The 19390-nt window shown below is 43.3% G+C and overlaps 1 protein-coding gene across 1 annotated transcript in view; it reads right to left on the bottom strand.

Annotated features, from left to right (window-relative positions):
* The window catches only part of dmpk (DM1 protein kinase), a 63703-nt gene that overhangs the window by 29534 nt on the left and 14779 nt on the right, over positions 1 to 19390 (bottom strand). Inside the window, exon 2 of the mRNA XM_084941334.1 lies at positions 4964 to 5055. Coding sequence (XP_084797460.1) covers positions 4964 to 5055 — 92 coding nt within the window. The remainder of the gene's footprint in view (positions 1 to 4963; positions 5056 to 19390) is intronic.

Here is a 19390-nt window from a genome sequence, read left to right on the forward strand (position 1 = left end):
AGCAGTGAAGCCGGCGGAAAGGTCGAGAGGTGCTGGAAGCGCAGAATGAGTAGCTCTGATGTCGAGTACCTCAGCGTGGAGGAGACGGGCCGGAGAATGGACTGCAGAACAAACCCAGCAAGAAGAGCCCGGAAGAGCAGCACCTTAGCAGTAGTCATGATGTAAGCAAGCAATTTATATAGCACTTTCAGATCAGCCCCCAGCTGAACACAAAGTGCTGTACACTTGACATGCCAGAAATGATACATTGAACATGTTAAAAAATAAAATAAATAATAATAATAATAATAATATAAAAAAAATAAAAAATATAAAAAAAAAATAAGATGATTATTAAAATGACATTTAAAATAATAAAATTAGCACAAATAGCAAAAACAATAATAAAATAGTATAAAAATGATGATGAGAATTACATTTAAAACAATAAAATCAGGGTCAGACTGTGTCATAAGCCAAGGAGTAAAAATGGATTTTAAGACGTGTTTTAAAAGTGGACAGTGAAGGGGCCTCTCTAATGTGCTGGGAAAGATTGTTCCACAGATTAGGAGCAACAAATACAGTCCGGAAACCGGCTATCCGAAGACAGCGCAGCGGCTAGCCACTGATGCTGACAGCTGGTGCTGACAGCTGACAGTAAATGTGTCCAAAGCACGCCAGCCAAACAGGTAAGGCAGGGAAGCACTTTACCTGGCAGACAGTAGGTTCAGAGAATAAAAACAAACAAACCTTTGTAGCTATACTAAGCAGTAAGTATAGACAGTATGCAGAGAGAGCAGCAGCAGCCAAACACGCCAGCGTCCACTCCCTCCCTTCTATGGAAGATAAATGACTACTTGGTCCGTTGAACATGACTTGAGATTGGCAGTACCAAGCCTGCAAACAAGTTTTGAAAAGCTCTGCAGTGAAAGACTCACTGCAGCCAGTAAGAGTGAAAAGTATTAAACTGTCACCATTTTTTTTTTCCCTAGACTACCTGAACACGAGGCCATGGTGAAATACATCTAAGACTCACTCACGGTTGGGTGTCAATTGTTAATCCTCAACCACCTCTTTGTGCGGATTTCTACTTTGTGGTGAAAGCAAGACACAACTCTTTGTTGCTGCATAGATTTCTGAGGTTTGAAAAAATCGCAGTTAAGAATACCTATCACATCTACTTTTTTCTGCATTCAAACTTCTGCAGGGGGCCATGGTTTTCTCTAAGCTACATCTCCAAAATGTGTACCACTTGGTGCGTATCACGGAGGGGGATGAGTGGAAACTGCCTTCAATAATCAACTGTGACCCTTTGAATCTCTGGCAATGCCTCTTGGTCTCTGATGTCTGTGGTTTTCCAGCGCCTTACTTAATGATTAATGTTAATGTTAATGTTAATAATGGTTCTCAGAGACTTCCTGAACTGCTTTGTCTTTTTTAATCTGGTTGATATTCTCAGTCCATTTCTGAACACTTTAAGCTTCATTTCTATCAAGTTCTCTAATGTACTGGAAAAAGCCCTTTATGTCAAAGGAGAGAAATGTTAATTCCATATTGACTCCATGTTATTTCTTGGGTTTATCATGGAAAAACGGTAGGTAAAGGCTGTTCCAGTGAAGGTGGAAGCAGTGGTTTATTGGCCCCACAGAGAACAAAGCTTCAATACTTTTTGGAGTTTGCCATTTTCTGTTTCATCTGTGACTAAAGTAAAATAGCCTTATCTCTCACTAACCTGGCCTCTCCTAAGATCGCTTTCAGTGGAACTTTCAACTCCGTAAAAAGCTCTTTGCTTCAGCCCCTGTCCGCATCCAACTAGAGCCAATGGACACTTTGGATTCTGCAGTAGGTAGGAACAGTGTTATCACAAAAAAAAATAAATAAAATAAAATAAATGAAGGTGAAATGCATCCTTGTGCTTTTTATCTTGCTTTTTATCTTGCCCTCTCTCCCCAGCTGAATGGAATTATGATGTTGGAGAACTACTGGGCATCAAACTTCCCCTCAAGGAACTGGCCGGAAGAGCTTAAAATATGTAGAGTGGACAAATTTTAAGATCTTATCTTGAAGACTGCCAAGTGTCTTAACGCTCGTCAGGCAAAGTGGGAATTATTCTTTACCAGATTCAACTTAACCATCACTTACAGATTTGGTTCCTGAAACATCAAGCTGGTCTGTGGTTCAGAATGTTCAGAGGCATGAGCTGTGTCCTTGTACCGGAATGCCTAGTCATCTTTAAGTCCCTTTGAAAGTTAGTCCTCACATAATATATTAGACCCACACAACCTAATTCGCATGCCGTCTTGGAAAAAAATGGGCCTTCTTGCAGTGCCTGTTTTGGTGGTCATCCCTGGTAGAGGATGTGTGAGAACCTCTTTGCTGGCTCTGTATGTTCTCAAAATAAGTCCTCCCTTTCCATTTCTCCTCTTGTCAGCTTGCTAAAACTGCCTCCTAACCTCAGTCGCCCTTGGTCCCACATTGCCTTGGACTTTGTGTCAATGGATTTCCACCTTTATCAGTCAATCTGACTGTAATTGACCATTTCTTCAAAGACATGGTCAAGTATTGCCAATCTGTCTGAGTTACCTTTAGCCTTAGAAGCCACCCAGCTCCTGATAAACCACATTTTTCAGTTTCATGTAATTCCATTGGACATCGTCTCAGAGGTTCCTATTACCCTTGTGTGTGTTGCCTCTTCCAACCAGTTCACCTGAGGCTCCCAACTATCCCAGCTGTTGTGGATCAAATACACGCACAACTCATGACTTGACCACTCTTATAAGAATCCTCAATTTCTTCCATTGCTTCTAGCTTAAACCTGTTCGGTTCAGTCAATTCACACCTGGAAATAATGAAATCACCTGTTTGCAATTATCATGTCTTTTGTTCCTCCAGCAGCTTCTCTGCTTGGGCTGCTGCCCCCGCAACCCGGCCCCGGATAAGTGGAAGAAAATGGATGGATGTCTTTTCCTGCTACTATTTAAGTTGCTTTCAGTCTACACTGGATCATTGAAATAGTTAGTGAATCTAGCTATCTTGTTTGTTGTTGTGGTCTGCCTTCAGTCTGTAAGTTACTTAACTTGTTTGTTCTGTGCAGAAAACCCTGGAGATCAGAGAGAGAGAGGTCTTCTGTGAAGACTTCTATGAAGTTAAGGAGAGGTAGAATTCCCTGTTTTGTTTGGACATTAGACTTCACTGACAGAAAGCCTTTCCCTTGTGAACTTTATTGTATAAATAAACTTGTTAAAATTTTGCTGGGTCTATGATCCAGCATTTTGTGTTTATGACTTCGTATGTTATATTGAAAGGATGCTAAGTTCGAGGATTATTATTTGTTTGCCTTGAGTTTAATTTATATTTCTCCTAGGTTTTCTGTGTTAGTCTCATGTATGTTTTGTCTGTGTGTTTCATATTGTCTAGCCGGTGTTAATATCTTTACGTCTCTTCATGTTTCCTGTTTTATTCTGAAAGTCTTGTGTTTCCATTTTCCCTGATCACCTCCTGTCTCTATTTAAGTCCTCTGTCTTCCTTTGTTCAGTGTCAGGTCATTTCTTTTCCTTACATGTCTTGTCATAGTAACCATAGTCATCATAGTTATCACAGTTGTCATAGCTGATTTATAGTTTTCATAGTTACCTCAGCCATGTCACAGTTTTCATACCATATTTTCTACACTATAAGGCAAACTTAAAATCCTTTAATTTTCTCAAAAATCAACAGTGCACCTTATGTATGAATTCTGGTTGTGCTTACTGACCTCGAACCGATTTTATGTGGTACACGGCACTCAAAAATCTGTCAAAAATGTTTTAGTATGACTTTGGTAAGCTATGAAGCTGCACCGCTTGATGGATTGTCAGAGCATTACGGCTACTGTAGTTAGGAGCCTCGCAGAGTAATCTGGGTCCTAAACTCTGTCCGCTTCAGGTCCCGAAGTCAAACGAACACTGCGGCATCACTGACAGTTAAAAACTATCTAAATTCTTTCATCTCATCCAGGCATCCACAAAAACGGAATGTATTAAATTTAATGGAGATAGAAGTTAGCAGGAAGTTAGCTTGCTAGTTTCCACCTAAACATGATATAGCATGTTCTGACTGAGAGATTTCTGAATAATTAAAACGCACAGCTCTGCTAACACTTCCAACATAACTGAAGACAAAAAAAACCCCTAAACAGCAGTGACTTTTGTAGGGTTACTGAAGTTGGGCTAGCTGGTATATAATGATGTGCTATGTGATCACTAGCTACACAGCTATGTTAGTATAACATACACAGTGAAGTTGGAGGATGAACACTAACTTTTTTCCACTCGATAAAAGTTAACGTGAGGGTTCCTGATGGCTAGGGACAAATGCAATTGCATAGCAGGATGCTGTAAACGGACTAAACTTCAGTCAGGAGAACAACTGAGATAATCCATCCACAATACGAGGTTAGTCATTAATATGCTGCAAAAACATGGGAACAGAGCAGCTCCAAGAGAATTCAACATTAATGAATCAATGGTACGGAAGTGGAGGAAGCAAGAAGAATGAGTTGAGTAAAGTTTGAAAATACAGTAGTTTTTTAGTTTTCCCATTTTAGGTTTCAGTTTAGTTGTCGCTCCTGTTTTGCCTTTGCTCGTGTTTTATGTTCATGTCTACCAGCCATAATAAATAGCTCACTCTTGGTTTCAACTTTAGTTCACCTCTCTAGTGTCTGCTTTTGGGTCCTTTTCACAAACTCACTGGCATACCCTGCCGTGACAGAGTTCTACCCATTTTGGTGGCCTTGACATGTTGATATTAAAAGATCTAGTAGAAATGATTAAGAAGAAACTATGTGGAGTGTAAGTAGTATCATTGCAGACAGGTCCAGTTCCTTTCAGTAAAACCCCATTCCAGATAAAAAGGCAGCTAAATAATTCATATTCTTAAATGTAGAATTTAAGTCAATACCTAAAAATTATACTCATATAAAGTAGTAGGTACAATTCTCGCTCACCTCGCTGAATGTGCCCCGGCCAATCACCTTCAAAATGTGAAAGTCTTCTCTTTTGATGCGGGTTTTCTTAACCTCCTTTACCAGAGGCTCAGCTGTGAGAAAGGAGAGAAGAGACAATGATTTGCATAATTCAATGTTATTTGAAATAATGGACCTAAAAATGGTAATGCAGTGTCATTATTATAAAAATATCATTTTTTCCTAATTTAACAATTTGGGACAATTCATTAGTGTGCTCTAAATACATTTTTTTTCTTAAAGATATATTTATTAGATTGAAACAACAAAGAAAAAGAGATACAACAACAAAACAAAACAAAAAGCCGAACAAAACAACAACAGGAACAAAAACAGAATTTACTGAGTAGTGCTAGAAGTGGGGTTTTCAACCTGAAGGCTGGAAAAATATTTCAGGAATTGCCCCAACACCTTGTAAAATTTCCTGCTGGTATTACTAATTGAATAATGGATCATTTCGAGGCTTAAATAACACAAAAGGTCCCTCAGCCATTGAGCTACTCCATCTTAGCAGGGTTGCATGCCTAGCCACAAGGGAAGCGAAAGACAGTGTGTGACACTGTGACAAGATCAACTGTGCATCAGTCTCTCCAGTGGTGCCAAAAAGTGCAGCTAATGGATTAGGACCCATATGGTATCCAAGAATTAGTGCCAAAGTTTGAAATGTGTCTCTCCAGAATTTTTCGAGATTAGGACATTTCCGAAACCTTGGGGGTGGGCACGCTACACAGCATCCAGATGACCATCAGGGTGTACAACCTCACCCCTGGCGCTGTTGCCCACCTCTCAATTTTAAATACACATATACATTGAGGGCTATCAGGAGGGGCTATGCACTTACCTGCTGCTCTCTGGCAGGTAGCTCCATGCCCTCCTGGGTTTTAAATGCACCTTAGAACACACATGCATCAACACTACAATGAGCGGGTGGAGGGAGGTTTGGAGTCTTCACACACCCCCGTTCTCTGTTGCCTGTTGGGGCGGGGGGGCCAGGAGGAGGAGTTGGCTGTCCGACTGGGGTCTGGAGTGTGGGGCCTCCCTGCTGCTGCGGAGTTGGGGCGGTCTGCTTCTCTCCACCCTAGGGAAGAGGGTAACAGTACCTGGTTCTGGGTGCAGTTTCCCCCTCCAGGGGCAAGGGTACCTAGATCTGGGGTATAGAGTACCCTTGGGGAGTGTGATTGTGTGTACAGTGTCTATTTATATCTGTCTCCACGTTGGGTGAGTGTTGAGTAATTGCATATGAGAGCATGAGGGTGGGAATGGATGTTTGTATCTGTGTGTGCCTGTTTGTTTGTGTCTATATGTCAGTTCGGGTATCAGACGCCACCTCTCTAGGGACATCTCAGGCCCTCGAAGGTATGGAGGCCTATCTCCCCCCACCACTCCACGTGCCAGTGGCAGACGCCCTCAGACAATGGTGCACTGTGTCCGGGGATGGGCGTCCAGGTACGCACCGTCTCACTCCTGGTGGCTGCTTGTCGGGGCCCGGAGCCTGGGGCTCGGAGCCTTCGGGGGGTGGGGTGCCCTCGGCCTCGGGCTTTGTCACTCTGGCACAGCTGGCTGCCGGCGGAGCTCACGGTTACGTCACTGCAACCCCCCCCCCCCCCGGCTTCTGCTCCACAGCTGCTGAGTGACCCCTCATCTGGGACTCTCCTCAGCTCTTTCTGGGATAGTGGCGCGGCTGCCCCTCTGTTGGTCTTCCTTGGTCTCTTGTGCTCTGAGGGCCTCTGGATGTCTGGAGCCTGGATCTCCTCCATACCTGCTTCATACCCTGGAGGACGGGGCTATGGCTCCCCACACCCTCTAGCAGATCATTACATGAAGGAACCTTTTAAATACAAGCACGCTCATGCTCACAGGTGTACACACGGGTGCTCACAGACACAAACTACACCCTTTGTGGCTCCTACCTCAAAGCACACTGTGCGCTGTCGATCTTACGTGCTGCACAATAATATTCAATATTTAGTACTCACTGTTATATTCACATAGATCATCGCGATGATGTTGTTTATTATATTGCTCTCTTTTATTTGCTTGTTTTCTCTTTTTTCTTTCTCAACAGGTGATCCAGGTGATTGATAGTTGTTTTTTGTTTTTTGCCCCTTTATCACCGTTCCTCTTCCCCGCTGTTTTTCTTTCCCCCAGTCAAGTCTGTCCCATGTTTAGCAAGTGAAAATAAAATAAAATAAACCATAAAAGCAAAGGTGAATCAAATAGACCAATATGGCAAGGCTGCGATGGTGCATTTGGTAAAGTAAATCCGTTGGGCATCTTTTTTTGCCTTTAGACAATAATTCTGATGGCAAAAGAGCGAAACGGGATAGGCGAAAAAAACCAAAAAAAATACCAATACCAATAAGTTTGATGTGTCACATGGCCCTCTTCCTATTGAAAAAACAAAAGTTGTGTCCAAGATGGCCGACTTCTAAATGGCCACCATGGTCACCACCCATCTTGAGGAGTTTGCCCCCTCACATATACTAATGTGCCACAAACAGGACTTTAATATCACCAACCATTCCCATGTTATTACGGTGTATCCATATAAATGGCCCACCCTGCACATTAAGGAGCATATCCCTGACATTGCAGCTGCTGCTATTGGAAAATTTAGTGTCTGAGATTGGAAAAAATGTCTGATCTGCAGATATCTGAAAAAATGTGTATCGTGGTCTGCAATGCTACTGCAGGTGAGATGGATGCCCCTGCGTGGCATCTGCTATCACGCCTCGCCAACTTAAAAGACTTTGCACAGTCTGAGTAGTTGTGTTGTGGATGTGTCGCCTGGCAGCTGGGATGCTGCAGCCATTCATGTGTGTAATTAGCAACCATGTGCCTCAATAAAGCATGTTGAAAAGCTTGAAAATATCTTTGGGTCTGCCATGTTTTATCACAGTGGTGCCAAAACCTAGGATGGGGGGCACGGCAGACCCACAAACTGGCTGCCAAGGGGAGGAGCTGGCCTGAATGGTGGCCAAAATGGCCAGCACAGAAGAGCTGTGAGACTGGACCCAGCAGCATCTACAGGTAATGAAGAATCTGGCACTCTCACTCTCACCGGCATTCCCTGACAGCGTTGGCGTGGAGGAGGTCCAGGCTGTTCTGACGACCATGTCAGGCCCCAGGATGGAACCAGCCAGGACGTAGCCGGCCGCCGCACCCATCCCTACTCATCAAGTGGTAGCGGCTTATGCCCGGCAGGGATCTGTGCCCGTTCCTGCTCCCCGGAGGAGGGCCGCGGAGCATCTCCTGGGCCCGCCACCAGCTCACCCACCTGCTCAGCCCGAGCCGGAGGTCAGCTCACGGAGAGCGCAGGAGGAACCTGCCACACTGTTGCTGGAGGTGCCCAAGGGTCCGCGACTGCCAGTGTACAGGAGGCACGCCTGCTGGCGTTGGAGGAGGTGGACCAGCTTTTCTACTGCGCTGTCGCTGCTTGGCTCCCTGGACCAGTTCCAGGGCTGCCGCTGGGTACGCAGGGCATTCCCCGGATCCACATTGTCACTGGCGCTGCTGGATATGTGGGCAAAAGCCAGAGTGGTCACATCCCTGTCCCTCACCAGGGCCCAGGAGCACCAACGGTCTGGGCGGGGGGAGCAGTAGGTTCGGCCAGATGGCTTGCCGGCCTGTCAGGCAATGGGGGTATGTGGCGGGATGTGGTCTGCAATGCTGCTGTAGGTGAGATGGAAAGGCTTTGCACAGTCTGAGTTGTTGTGTTGTGGATGTGTCGGCTGACAGCTGGGACGCTGCAGCCATTCATGTGTGTATTCAGCAACCGTGTGCCTCAATAAAGCATGCTGAAAAGCTTGAAAATGTCTCCGGGTCTGCCATGGTTTATCACAGTGGGAGATACATATTTTAAGATGTTTAATTTTTTTAAGCCTAAATGCCTCCTCATCTGAGCCCACACCCTCACCATGTGCCAGACACCTGGATTATCAGTTGCTCTTGTTTGGGGGTAGGGTGGGTGAAAATCCAATCAGAGCCAGAATAGATGAGTCTGTAGCCAAGTTCAACTCCATGGACACCCAGGAAGGGCAATTATCTTTGTTTTGGAAATAGACCCAAGATATAAGCACGTATTTGCTGCCCAATAGTCATACCGGAAGTTAGGCAGTGCCAGGCCTCCATTAGTCCAAGACTTTTGATGAAGAGCTTTATTCAACTGGGGGCGTTTACCTCTCCATATATGAGTTATGATATAACTGAATTTAAAGAATCAATAAATTCTTTACATTTTTAAATATTGGGAATAAATATTGGCAGCAGCCTGATTGAATGCCTTCTTCCCATCTAAGCTAAGAATGCACTCAGGATTCTGACCGGAACGGGTGTATAATATATCTAATAGACAACAGATATTGAAATAGGAGTAAAGATTCTTAATGAAACCAGTTTGATCTTTTGATATGATGGATAGGAAATTATTTTCCAGCCTGTGTGCCAAAAATTTAGCCAAAATATTACCATCGACATTTAATGTAGAGATTGGCCTGTAGGACGAACATTCCACTGGACATTCCTCTTGGGACAAGAGTGATACTTGCCTTGAAATAGGATGGCGGAAGTTTACCACACGTACATGAATCCGCTCCGATTCATGCACGTTAGACATAATTGAGGTGAAAGCAATGATGAAAATGCTTTGAAAAATTCTATGGGAAAACCATCAGGTCCAGGGGATTTTCCACACTGCAGTGAGGAAGTTAGCTGCGTTCAGCTCCTCTTGCATTATGGGTTTGTCTAACCTATTTTTACTATCAGAGGAAAGCGTAGGAATGTTCAAAAGCGTTAAAAAGTTATCCATTAAAGTGCTTTCCTGTGGGAGTTCAGAGGTGTGAAGTTGAGAGCAAAAAGTCTTAAACATATCATTAATTTTGGAAAAATCCAAGGTGATATTACCATTATTCATTCTGACTTTTGTGATATGTTGTTTTGCCTGAAAGCCCCTTAACTGGTTAGCTAGCGTCTTACCTGATTTGTCGCTATGAATATGAAACAAACTCTTACTCTTCAGAAGCTGACCATCGATTGAGTGTGTTTAAAGGAGATCAAATTTAGTCTGAAGTTCCACGCGCTTGTTGTATAAGTCTGGGTTTTTTACCTTAGCGCAGAGCAGATCTATTTCTTTAATTTGGTTAACTAAAGTAAGTGATTATATACGGGCCTTTTTGTATATTTGCTGTTTAGGAAATAGTTTGACCCCTGAGAAAGGTTTTCAGTGTATCCCAAATTATTAGGCTATAAGTTACTCCTGTGGTGTCTGTGAAGGTTCTCAGTCATCCAGGTCATCATAGTCTAAGGAGCTAAAGAAAGAAAAGCGTCTGGACTTCTTTACAACACCAACTGTCTGCCATCTATAATCCAGTTTTGAGATCCCTTCCCAGATGCCTTAATGCCCACACATCCTGGGCCTGTTGGCCTCAGTAAATCACATGATAGGGTGGGGCTAGGTTTCACAGTGGGTTCACCCGAAACCTTGGCTGATTGTGACCCACACCCGTGTTCACAGCTTGGCTCGTGTGACTAGGTTGAGGATCAATAGGGGGTCCATGACCCTCTTGGGGACACTCCCATAGGGCTCAAAATCTGGGACTCTCCACCAATTGCTCTTAGAACTGAAGAAGCTTCTCTGATGAAATGTCCGCAAGAAAGTTAAAGAAGTCCAGACACTTTTCTTTCCAAGCTCCTTAGACTTTCTCCTGTGGTATTTATTTGTAAAAACAAGCTTATTTGTTCCTAAATGAATTCTAGGAGGTTGTCATCTGCCGTACAGTTGAATTAAAATGCCAGTGTCGTCTGGATTGAGGAACATCAGGAAAAGTCTTTGATAACACATTTTATGGTATGATATTACTATCCTCTGGTATTCACGGGATTGGACCCACGAAGACAACCGATTATCTGAGAAAATAATCAATCCTAGAATAAGTATGGTGAACCTGCTTGTAAATCGTAGGAGAGAAGAGAAAAGAAGAAGAATCTGTAATGCTGAAACATGAACAAAAGTCCTTGCATATCCCAAGAGTAGGAGAAAATCAGAACAATCTACTCACAGGGCTGTCCCTCAGCCCTGCGTAATGACCAGATAAACGTAATGACCAGATAAACAGGCTTTCAGGGTAATCTGAAATCTGGCAATCTCCAGCCGATCCTGTCTTTCCTGAAGACCTCACTAAGCAGGTCCACAAAGAATTCTGTGGAACGAACCTTCAACGCCTTCAAGTCCCAGAATACGCAGGTTTTGACATCTATTTCTTTCTTTCTAAGTCCGTTACTTTAGCCAAAAGTTTAGTATTAGACTTGCTGAGGTTGGAACAAACATTGTGGAGATCCCTAACCCACTGACTTAAATAGTTTCTAAACATCTGAGTCGTTGACCATGATCTTTCACTGCAGACCGGACTTCGTCAAACTTCGACTCCAGTAGGCTGAAAGATGTTTTGAAATCACTCACCAATGCCTTCCTGTGCTGCTCCAAAAGTGAGGAAGTGGCCGCCATATTTAACTTTGGTGCCTCGTCCTCCTTTTCTTCTGCTATAGTGTGTTTTGAGGCCAATTTATAGCAAGCAAAAACCAAATTCAGAATGCTTAACAGAAAATGTACGCAGTTCAATAGCTTTGTCCGTGGAGCGGATGATTAAGGAGTGGAAAAAGTAGAGAAGTTCAAGACATGTTGAGCAGGTAATTTAGCCATTTAAATCAGCTGTGTTGGATTAAGGACACATCTAAAACCTGCAGGACACCGGCCCCAAATCCAGGTAAATCCAGGGCTGAACCTGGGTTGGCTTTGGGGACCGGGGCTGGGTCACCTTCCTTTTAACCCTTATGTTGCACTTCTGTACCCGTGGACCGTGATGTAACAATTAAAAAAAAAAAAATTAAAAATATTCCCCTCTCACCCCTGCGCGCGGTCTATCCTTCAAGCTCGGGTCATCTACCAGAGGCCTGGGAGCTTGAGGGTCCTGCGCAGTATCTTAACTGTTCCTAGGACTGCGCTCTTCTGGACAAAGATCTCGGATGACGTTCCTGAGATCTTGAGCCACTCTCCTAGCTTGGGAGTCACTGCACCAAGTCCTCTGATTACCACTGGGACCACCGTTACCTTCACCCTCCACTTTTTTTCAGCACTTCTCTGAGCCCTTCTTGTGTTCCTTTCTTCTTGATGTTGCTGTCATTCGGTATCACTACATCTATCACTACAGTCTACCGCCACTATGTCCGGTTGGTTAGCCATCAACAGTTTGTCCGTCTGTATCTGGAAGTGCCACAGGATCTTAACTCGGTCATTCTGCACCACACTAGGGTGCGTCTCCCATTTTGACCTCAGGACTTCCTGGCCATACTCGGCACAGATGTTTCTGTATACTATACCAGCTACTTAGTTATGGCATTCCATGTATGCCTTGCCCACTAGCACAGCGGTCCCCAACCCCCGGGCCTCGGACTGGTACCGGTCCGTGAGTCGTTTGGTACCGGGCCACGAGAGTTGAGGCTCAGGTGTGAAATCTATGGTTTTCAGGGTTTTTATCGGTTTTCAGCGTTATTTTGTTATCGTTTTTATCGTTTACTCGGTTTTCCTGGGTCTTTTCATGTGTGTTATGAATAAATTTTCTTTTTTTCGGTACCGGTACTAGTTTTATTCTGTTGTATTTAAAGGCCGGTCCATGAAAATATTGTCGGGCATAAACCGGTCCGTGGCACAAAAAAGGTTGGAGACCTCTGCACTAGCATCTTGCACCCTGCTGTTTAGTGCTGGATTTTCTCAGGGCATCTTTACAAAGCCTGCACCTGGGGTTTTGCCTGGTGTGATAGACCCCAGCCTTTATGAATCTTGTGCTCAGAGCTTGTTCCTGTGCTGCCATGATTAGTGCCTATGTTGTATCTTTCAGTCCAGCTTTGTCCAGCCACTGGTAGGACTTCTGGATGTCAGCCACCTCCTCTATCAATGACCTGAACCTAACCCGAAAGATAGGATCATGACGAAGCTTGAAACCTAGATCCTCCGTAGCTAGTTAACAAGACTACGTGAACTACCCTCAGAAGATCTACTAGATGATGTGAATGCTGCACTACAGACGATACCTACTGGCATCATTACTGAGACTAACCAGCTGATTTACACAATGGCAGCAGGGATCGGTGAGATGCTTGGTTACAACCTGAACAGCCACAAGGAGCAGTACCCTCCATGGAGGAGACTAGAGGCTAAGATTAAGGTAACATGGAGGGAGGTCAGCCAACTATCCGAGTTGCAGAACTGCAGTGAAGAAGGACAATGAAGAAAGTGCCTACAGCAAACTGTCTCATACCCGAGGCCGTGGAAACTGCCAAGCAAAGACTCACAGCCTTGGCCAGCCGCTTGAAGAAGTACACCAGAGAGATAGAAGGCAGGAGAACAAACCAGCTGTACTTCACAGAACCATCCAAGGTGTACTCTCAGTGGCAGAGGAACAATATGAGAACAGCACCACCAGGGCTGGAGATGGAGTAATACTGGAAGAGCATGTGGGAGAAGGACACAATCCATAACAGCAATGTTCAGTGGCTAGTGGATCTAAGAGCAGACTACAACAACTTCCCTTAACAGGGTACAGTAACCGTCACAGCCATCCAAGAAAGGGTCTCCAGTATGAAGAGTTGGACAGCACCAGGCCCCGACATTGTTCACGCCTACTGGCTGAAAAGCTGACTGCACTCCATGAGCATCTGGCAGCACAGATGAACCAGCTGCTAGTTGAGGAGAGACACCCAGAATGGCTAACCGAAGGCCGGACAGTCCTGATCTTCAAGGGACCAGCCCCATACAAGTACCAGCCAATAACCTGTCTCAGTACCACATGGAAGTTCCTGTCATCATATCGGCTAAGATGAACAGGCACATAGCCCAATACATGAGTGGGGCGCAGAAAGGGATTGGCAAGAATGCCACAGGAGCAAAACACCAGCTACTGGTAGCCTGAGCAGCAGTCACACAGTTTGTAAATCCTATCTGTCAACTCCTTCCTTAGCCTCTCCATTGAGTCCGCTGGGTCCATGTTTGGCTGGATCATTCTGTCACAGTCTGTGATGGCAGACCGTGGGTGTGTGATGATCTTCAGGTGTGGCCAACAGAGATGGGCAGTAACATGTTACTTGTAACGCGTTACTGTAATCCGATTACTTTTTTCAAGTAACGAGTAAAGTAAGGGATTACTATTGCAAAAATGGTAATTAGATTACCGTTACTTTCCCGTAGGAACGCTGCGTTACTGCGTTACTAAAACCGTGATTTTTTGCAAGAATGTCTCATGACAGTGACGTAAGCGAGTGCGAAGTTTGTGACAACAGCTGTGTGCAGATCAACAATGGATCATATATCGAGTGCGGGAGAGAGTATGAGCGTGCAGCGTTTAAAGCGTGGAAGTACTGACCTTACTTTGAGTTTGATTCCATAAAAAGTGACAAAAACATTAGCGTCCGTTGTGCGTGGGAAGAAAACTTCTTTTTACAGCGAAAAAAAACCCCCTAAGCTTCCAAGCAAGCACCGAGTGCGCTATGACGTAATGGGAAATTCACAGAGAAACTCGCGGATTCTTCCACTGACCGCTGCGGCACACCTGCACCAGGGTAAACCTCCGCCTACCCTGCTCCTGTTTTACAGGTGAAAATAGAGCAACAGGACCGCTAGTCTGTGACTTTATTTATTTTCTGCTGTGTTTTACTTGCATCTATTTGAAAGAGTGAGTGTAAACACACACAAAAAAATATTTTATGTGCTGGAATGTGCAGAAAATAGGTTTAAATGTTAAACTAATTTATTCAAGTCAGAGAATGGTGCATATAATTAAATTTTTGCTTGATGCATAAAGTTAAAAGATTAAAACTAATAAAACAAGTTTTAAAAAGGGACCTTTCCATTTGATTACATTTTGTGATGGATTATGCAGAAAAAGTAGAATTGGCCTGACAGATCTATCGCTTTATTACATATTCAGGTTGTAAATCGTGCTTTTAAAAAGTAACTAAGTAACTAAGTAATTAATTACTTTTGAAAATAAGTAATCAGTAAAGTAACGGGATTACTTTTTTGGGTAATTAGTAATTAGTTACTGATTACTTTTTTCAAGTAACTTGACCAACACTGGTGGCCAACCACCTGGCTGGGCCACACCTACCAGGCCTGAAGGTGCCTGTCACAGCCGCACCCACACAAGCACACACACCTGCCTATATACACACAAGCGTGGACAACAGGGACAGCAGCACAGTGCAGCAAAAACACATAATATGATACAAGTCTATAACTGCTCAGGGACCCTGGGTCGCTCAGATCCAGGCCCCTGACAGCATGGAACGTAGACATGAAACATAGGAAGAGACTAAAGCACTGGAAAGTAAAACGCAGAGGACAAGAAACATATAGAGGACAGGAAAAGACTCATAAATCATGGTGACATGGATGAAACAAAACACTAACTAAATAATACAACAATACTTAATATCATGGCAAACTAACATAAGAAAACTCAAAAATACAAAATGGTGAGTCACAGACCCAGGATTGTGACACCATGCTCCCCTAATGACCTAATTTTAAGAAACTTTTAAAAATATTTTATTGCACAATCTTATGTGCATATAAGGGGATCTGAACGGCCTTGTGAAGAATTTAACACTTGGGGTGGCTGTAGCTCAGGTGGTTCATCAGGTCACCTATTAATTGGAAGGTTGCTGTCCAGTCTGCTGTTAAATATTCTTGGGCAAGACACTACTCCCAAGTTCCTCTCTGATGCATCCACTGGAGTATGTGTGTGTGAATGTTAGATAGAAAGAGCATAGAAGAAAGTGCTTGTGCAAATTAGGCAAGTTGTATAAAGTGCTTTGAATATAAAAAAGCGCTTTATAGGCGTTAGTCTGCCTGCCTATCGATCCAGCTTATCGGTTCTTGCTACGACAAGTTGATTTCAGTTCATCTGTCGGAGAAACAAAAGTGTCGCGCAGTTTACAGTGTGGATATGGACATTACTTTTATTTTTATTGCACAAAATGATGAGAGTGTGATGGTAAAGTGGTGCTCTAGGAGCTCATGTTCAGCTCCAGCACAACCTGGAGCTGCTTAAGACTGCTTAAGACAGCAGAGGATGTGGGTACTTCCTGAGAAGCAGTCTTCCACAGGAAGTACAGTCTTCCACGGGAGCTGCTGATCCAGTTCTACACTGCAGTCACTGAGTCTGTCCTGTGCTCCTCCATCACAGTCTGGTATGGTGCAGCCACTAAACAGGACAGGTGCAGACTGCAGCAGACTGTACGGGCAGCAGAAAAGATCATCGGCGCCCCCCTGCCCTCCATCCAGGACCTGCACCTCTCAAGAACCAGGAAACCACCTCACAGACTTTTTGACCTGCTGCCTTTTGGCAGACGGTATAGAAGCCTGCGGACCAGGACCACCCGACACAGGAACAGTTTCTTTACAGTTACAGTTTTCTTTCCCCTCGCCATCTCCCTCCTAAACACTTGAACTGTCGCACTGTGTTTGTGCATATACTTGGCCAATAAACATGATTCTGATTCGGGGAATTATTAGACAGAGTGTTTCAGGTCATTTTATAGAGTAACATAAAAGTAACAGAACGAGTAGTATAACGAATGTCTTTCTCCTGAGTGTAATTAAGTAACATGCTGCATTACATTTAAGAGAAGTGTTCTGTATAATATCTGTAATAACTTTACTTTTTTTGAGTAATGACTCCAAGAATGATCACAACAAAGAGGGGAAATACCTCAAACATGCGCAAACTTCTGATGACACAACATGCAATTAATTTGAATAAATTTATGTCTTTGATATGATGCTTAGAGATTGTGGTAAGGTGGAGCCAATGAGAATCGATAAGGGAATCAATAAAGAATCGAATTGATAAGTGATATCAATAACGAAATCGCTAAATCCTTCCTAACCAAAGAAAAAAATGGCAGGTTAGCCCGGGTAAAAGACCGAAAGTTGAGGCACACAACAATGTGTGCCGCTGGTAAAGTTTCTGGGCTGCCTTTCCTCATAACAGCCATCCCTCAAGATTTTCTCCATTTAAAGCAATGCATTATCAGGGATTGTAACAGCTAGTCCTTTTACTGAACCATCTCTACATGCCATGCAGCGGGCTGTCCTTCCATGATTGTTCCTCTTCTTGCCCTAGTTTCTGCTGCTTGAGGTATTCACTAGGCACACTATCAGTTGTGGCCATTTTTCTGATGTACTCACAGAATTTGGCTGTTTTATTCCGGATAGTGGTTCTGACACTAATTCTCATCCACGGCTTCTGCTTACCATACAGTCTCAGCCTGTCTTCTAGCTATGGTAAGGAGCTTCTTGATGTTAGTGGCTTCTATCTCCTTCTTTGGCCAGCTGATTATCCCAGCAGGTTATCTGTTGACTGGCAGGGTGTAGGCGTTGACTGCATGGATCTTGTTCCTCCCATTCGGCTGACTCCTCAGTAATTGACTTTTCTCTACAGGTATTTGGTGGTTGTGGCTTTCGTAGCATCCTCCTCATGGTTCCCATATAATTGTGGGATTTCCACGGACGTGTAGCTGTCCTCAATGTCTGCAATGTTGCCTTGTAGTAGTGCAATCCCCTCAGTTCTGACTACTTTCCCTCTGTTTTTTACCATCTGACTACACTTCTCCAGTCTAAATTGCATTCTGATGTCACTGCTAGAAGAAGTCGCTAATGGTTGCCCCAGTCTGTATCCATAGCCAGACTTGTTGGTGATCTGGCTAATTTCAGGCCTTTGCAGAACAGCAGTGGGGACAGATCATATCCTTTGTAAATCCCGTACTTCACAGTGACTTGTTCTTACTCTTGAAGTTTGCCTCTAGTGTTGTTTGCCGCATCCCCATTGAATTCCTTATGAACGCTCTTAGGGTCTTGTTGATCTTGTACAGTTGTAGGCATTCTAGAATCTATGTGTGAGGCATCAAGTCATAGGCTTTCTTGTAATCAATCCAGGCCGTCACAGGGTGGTCTGTCTGGTCTGTCTGGTCTTACAGTCTTGAGCAACTGCACTGTCTACAAGTAGGCGATGTTTTGCCCCTCTGGTTTTTCATAGGGTAAAAATGTTGTTGTGCTCCGCTCATGTATTGAGCCATATGCCTGCTCTTAGCCACTATGATGCCTGACAGGAGCTTCTATGTTGTGCTGATGCACGTTATTGGCTTGTAGGTGCACTCAAAAAAATGAATGAGGGGGATTGTTCAGTGTATATTAATTATTTATTTTCATTTTACTTAAAATATATGTTTTTGTTAAGTTAACATATGTTTTTCTAATCAAGTCTACGTAATTGTGTCTATTATTCAACGTACATAATACTAATGTGTTACTTGATGGCATAACATTTAAGTTAAGTCAATTAGGATCGATATACTTTGTATATCCACAAGGTGGCAGTAATGCAAAAACAGTTGTAATAAAACCGCGAAGAACAACAAGGTTTCACGGCTTGTGCCTGCTCATGCGCAAGACTTCAAATTTAACTTGAAAACGTTGTTTTGGCGCCAAGCTGCTGTTTCTTTGAGAGGTAAGACCACTTTTTTCTTTGACTATGTTGTGTAGTATCTACATATCAAGCATGGTTATATTTTGCGTTTGTCTTACAAGACATGTTATATCGTTTGCGTGCGCTTGTTCTACATTAGTTTTACTGGGTCCTGGACATGCTTATTTTGTGGACTGTGTAAGAAACATTCTTTATTGTTTTTTGTTTTATTAAGGGATTAGCTACAGGGGTTCATGGGGTTATTTTTTCAAGGGGTTATTTTTTCATTTTCTTTCTTGGGATTCCTTTACTGTAATCCGAGAGTCATAAATATCGAATAGGATAGCAAGGATAGCATAAAGTGACATTTAAAATCCAAAAAGCCAAGGGCGAAAGCCACTGTGACACCATTGTTATGCTCTATCAGTAATCTGTATTATGTAAAAATGGTCTGTAAATACAGCATGTTTCCTAGCGGAGTTATACATATCAACATAGTTATAAATTACAGTTTGTTAAATCACACACTTAATTTTTTAAATAAAATTATTCATGACATATGAGTGGACAGACAATGGAGGTCGACAGACCTGGTGATAATTGCTTCTATAGAAAGTTAGCACATGGCAGTGTCAATCTCTTGCTTTTCTTCTGAGTAGTATTTTATTCAGTTGTAATTCAATCAATAATTTGCTTCTTGAAATTAAGTAATGAATTTCTTGTTTTACTTTATAAATTTCAGATCCGGGCCTTTACCTGCTCCCTCCTATACTGATGTGGTGTATGTGGTACTGCTGAGCTTGTATATGGTATGTGAACTGTTATACTTTTAAAAACAAAAGTGTTTTATAAGTTAAGTTTTCTTTAGTGACCCATCCCATGCCCCTGTTAT

The sequence above is a fragment of the Perissodus microlepis genome, chromosome 10 (assembly GCF_051167445.1).
Source record: "Perissodus microlepis isolate ML-2025 ecotype Zambia chromosome 10, ASM5116744v1, whole genome shotgun sequence".
Classification (NCBI taxonomy): Eukaryota; Metazoa; Chordata; class Actinopteri; order Cichliformes; family Cichlidae; genus Perissodus; species Perissodus microlepis.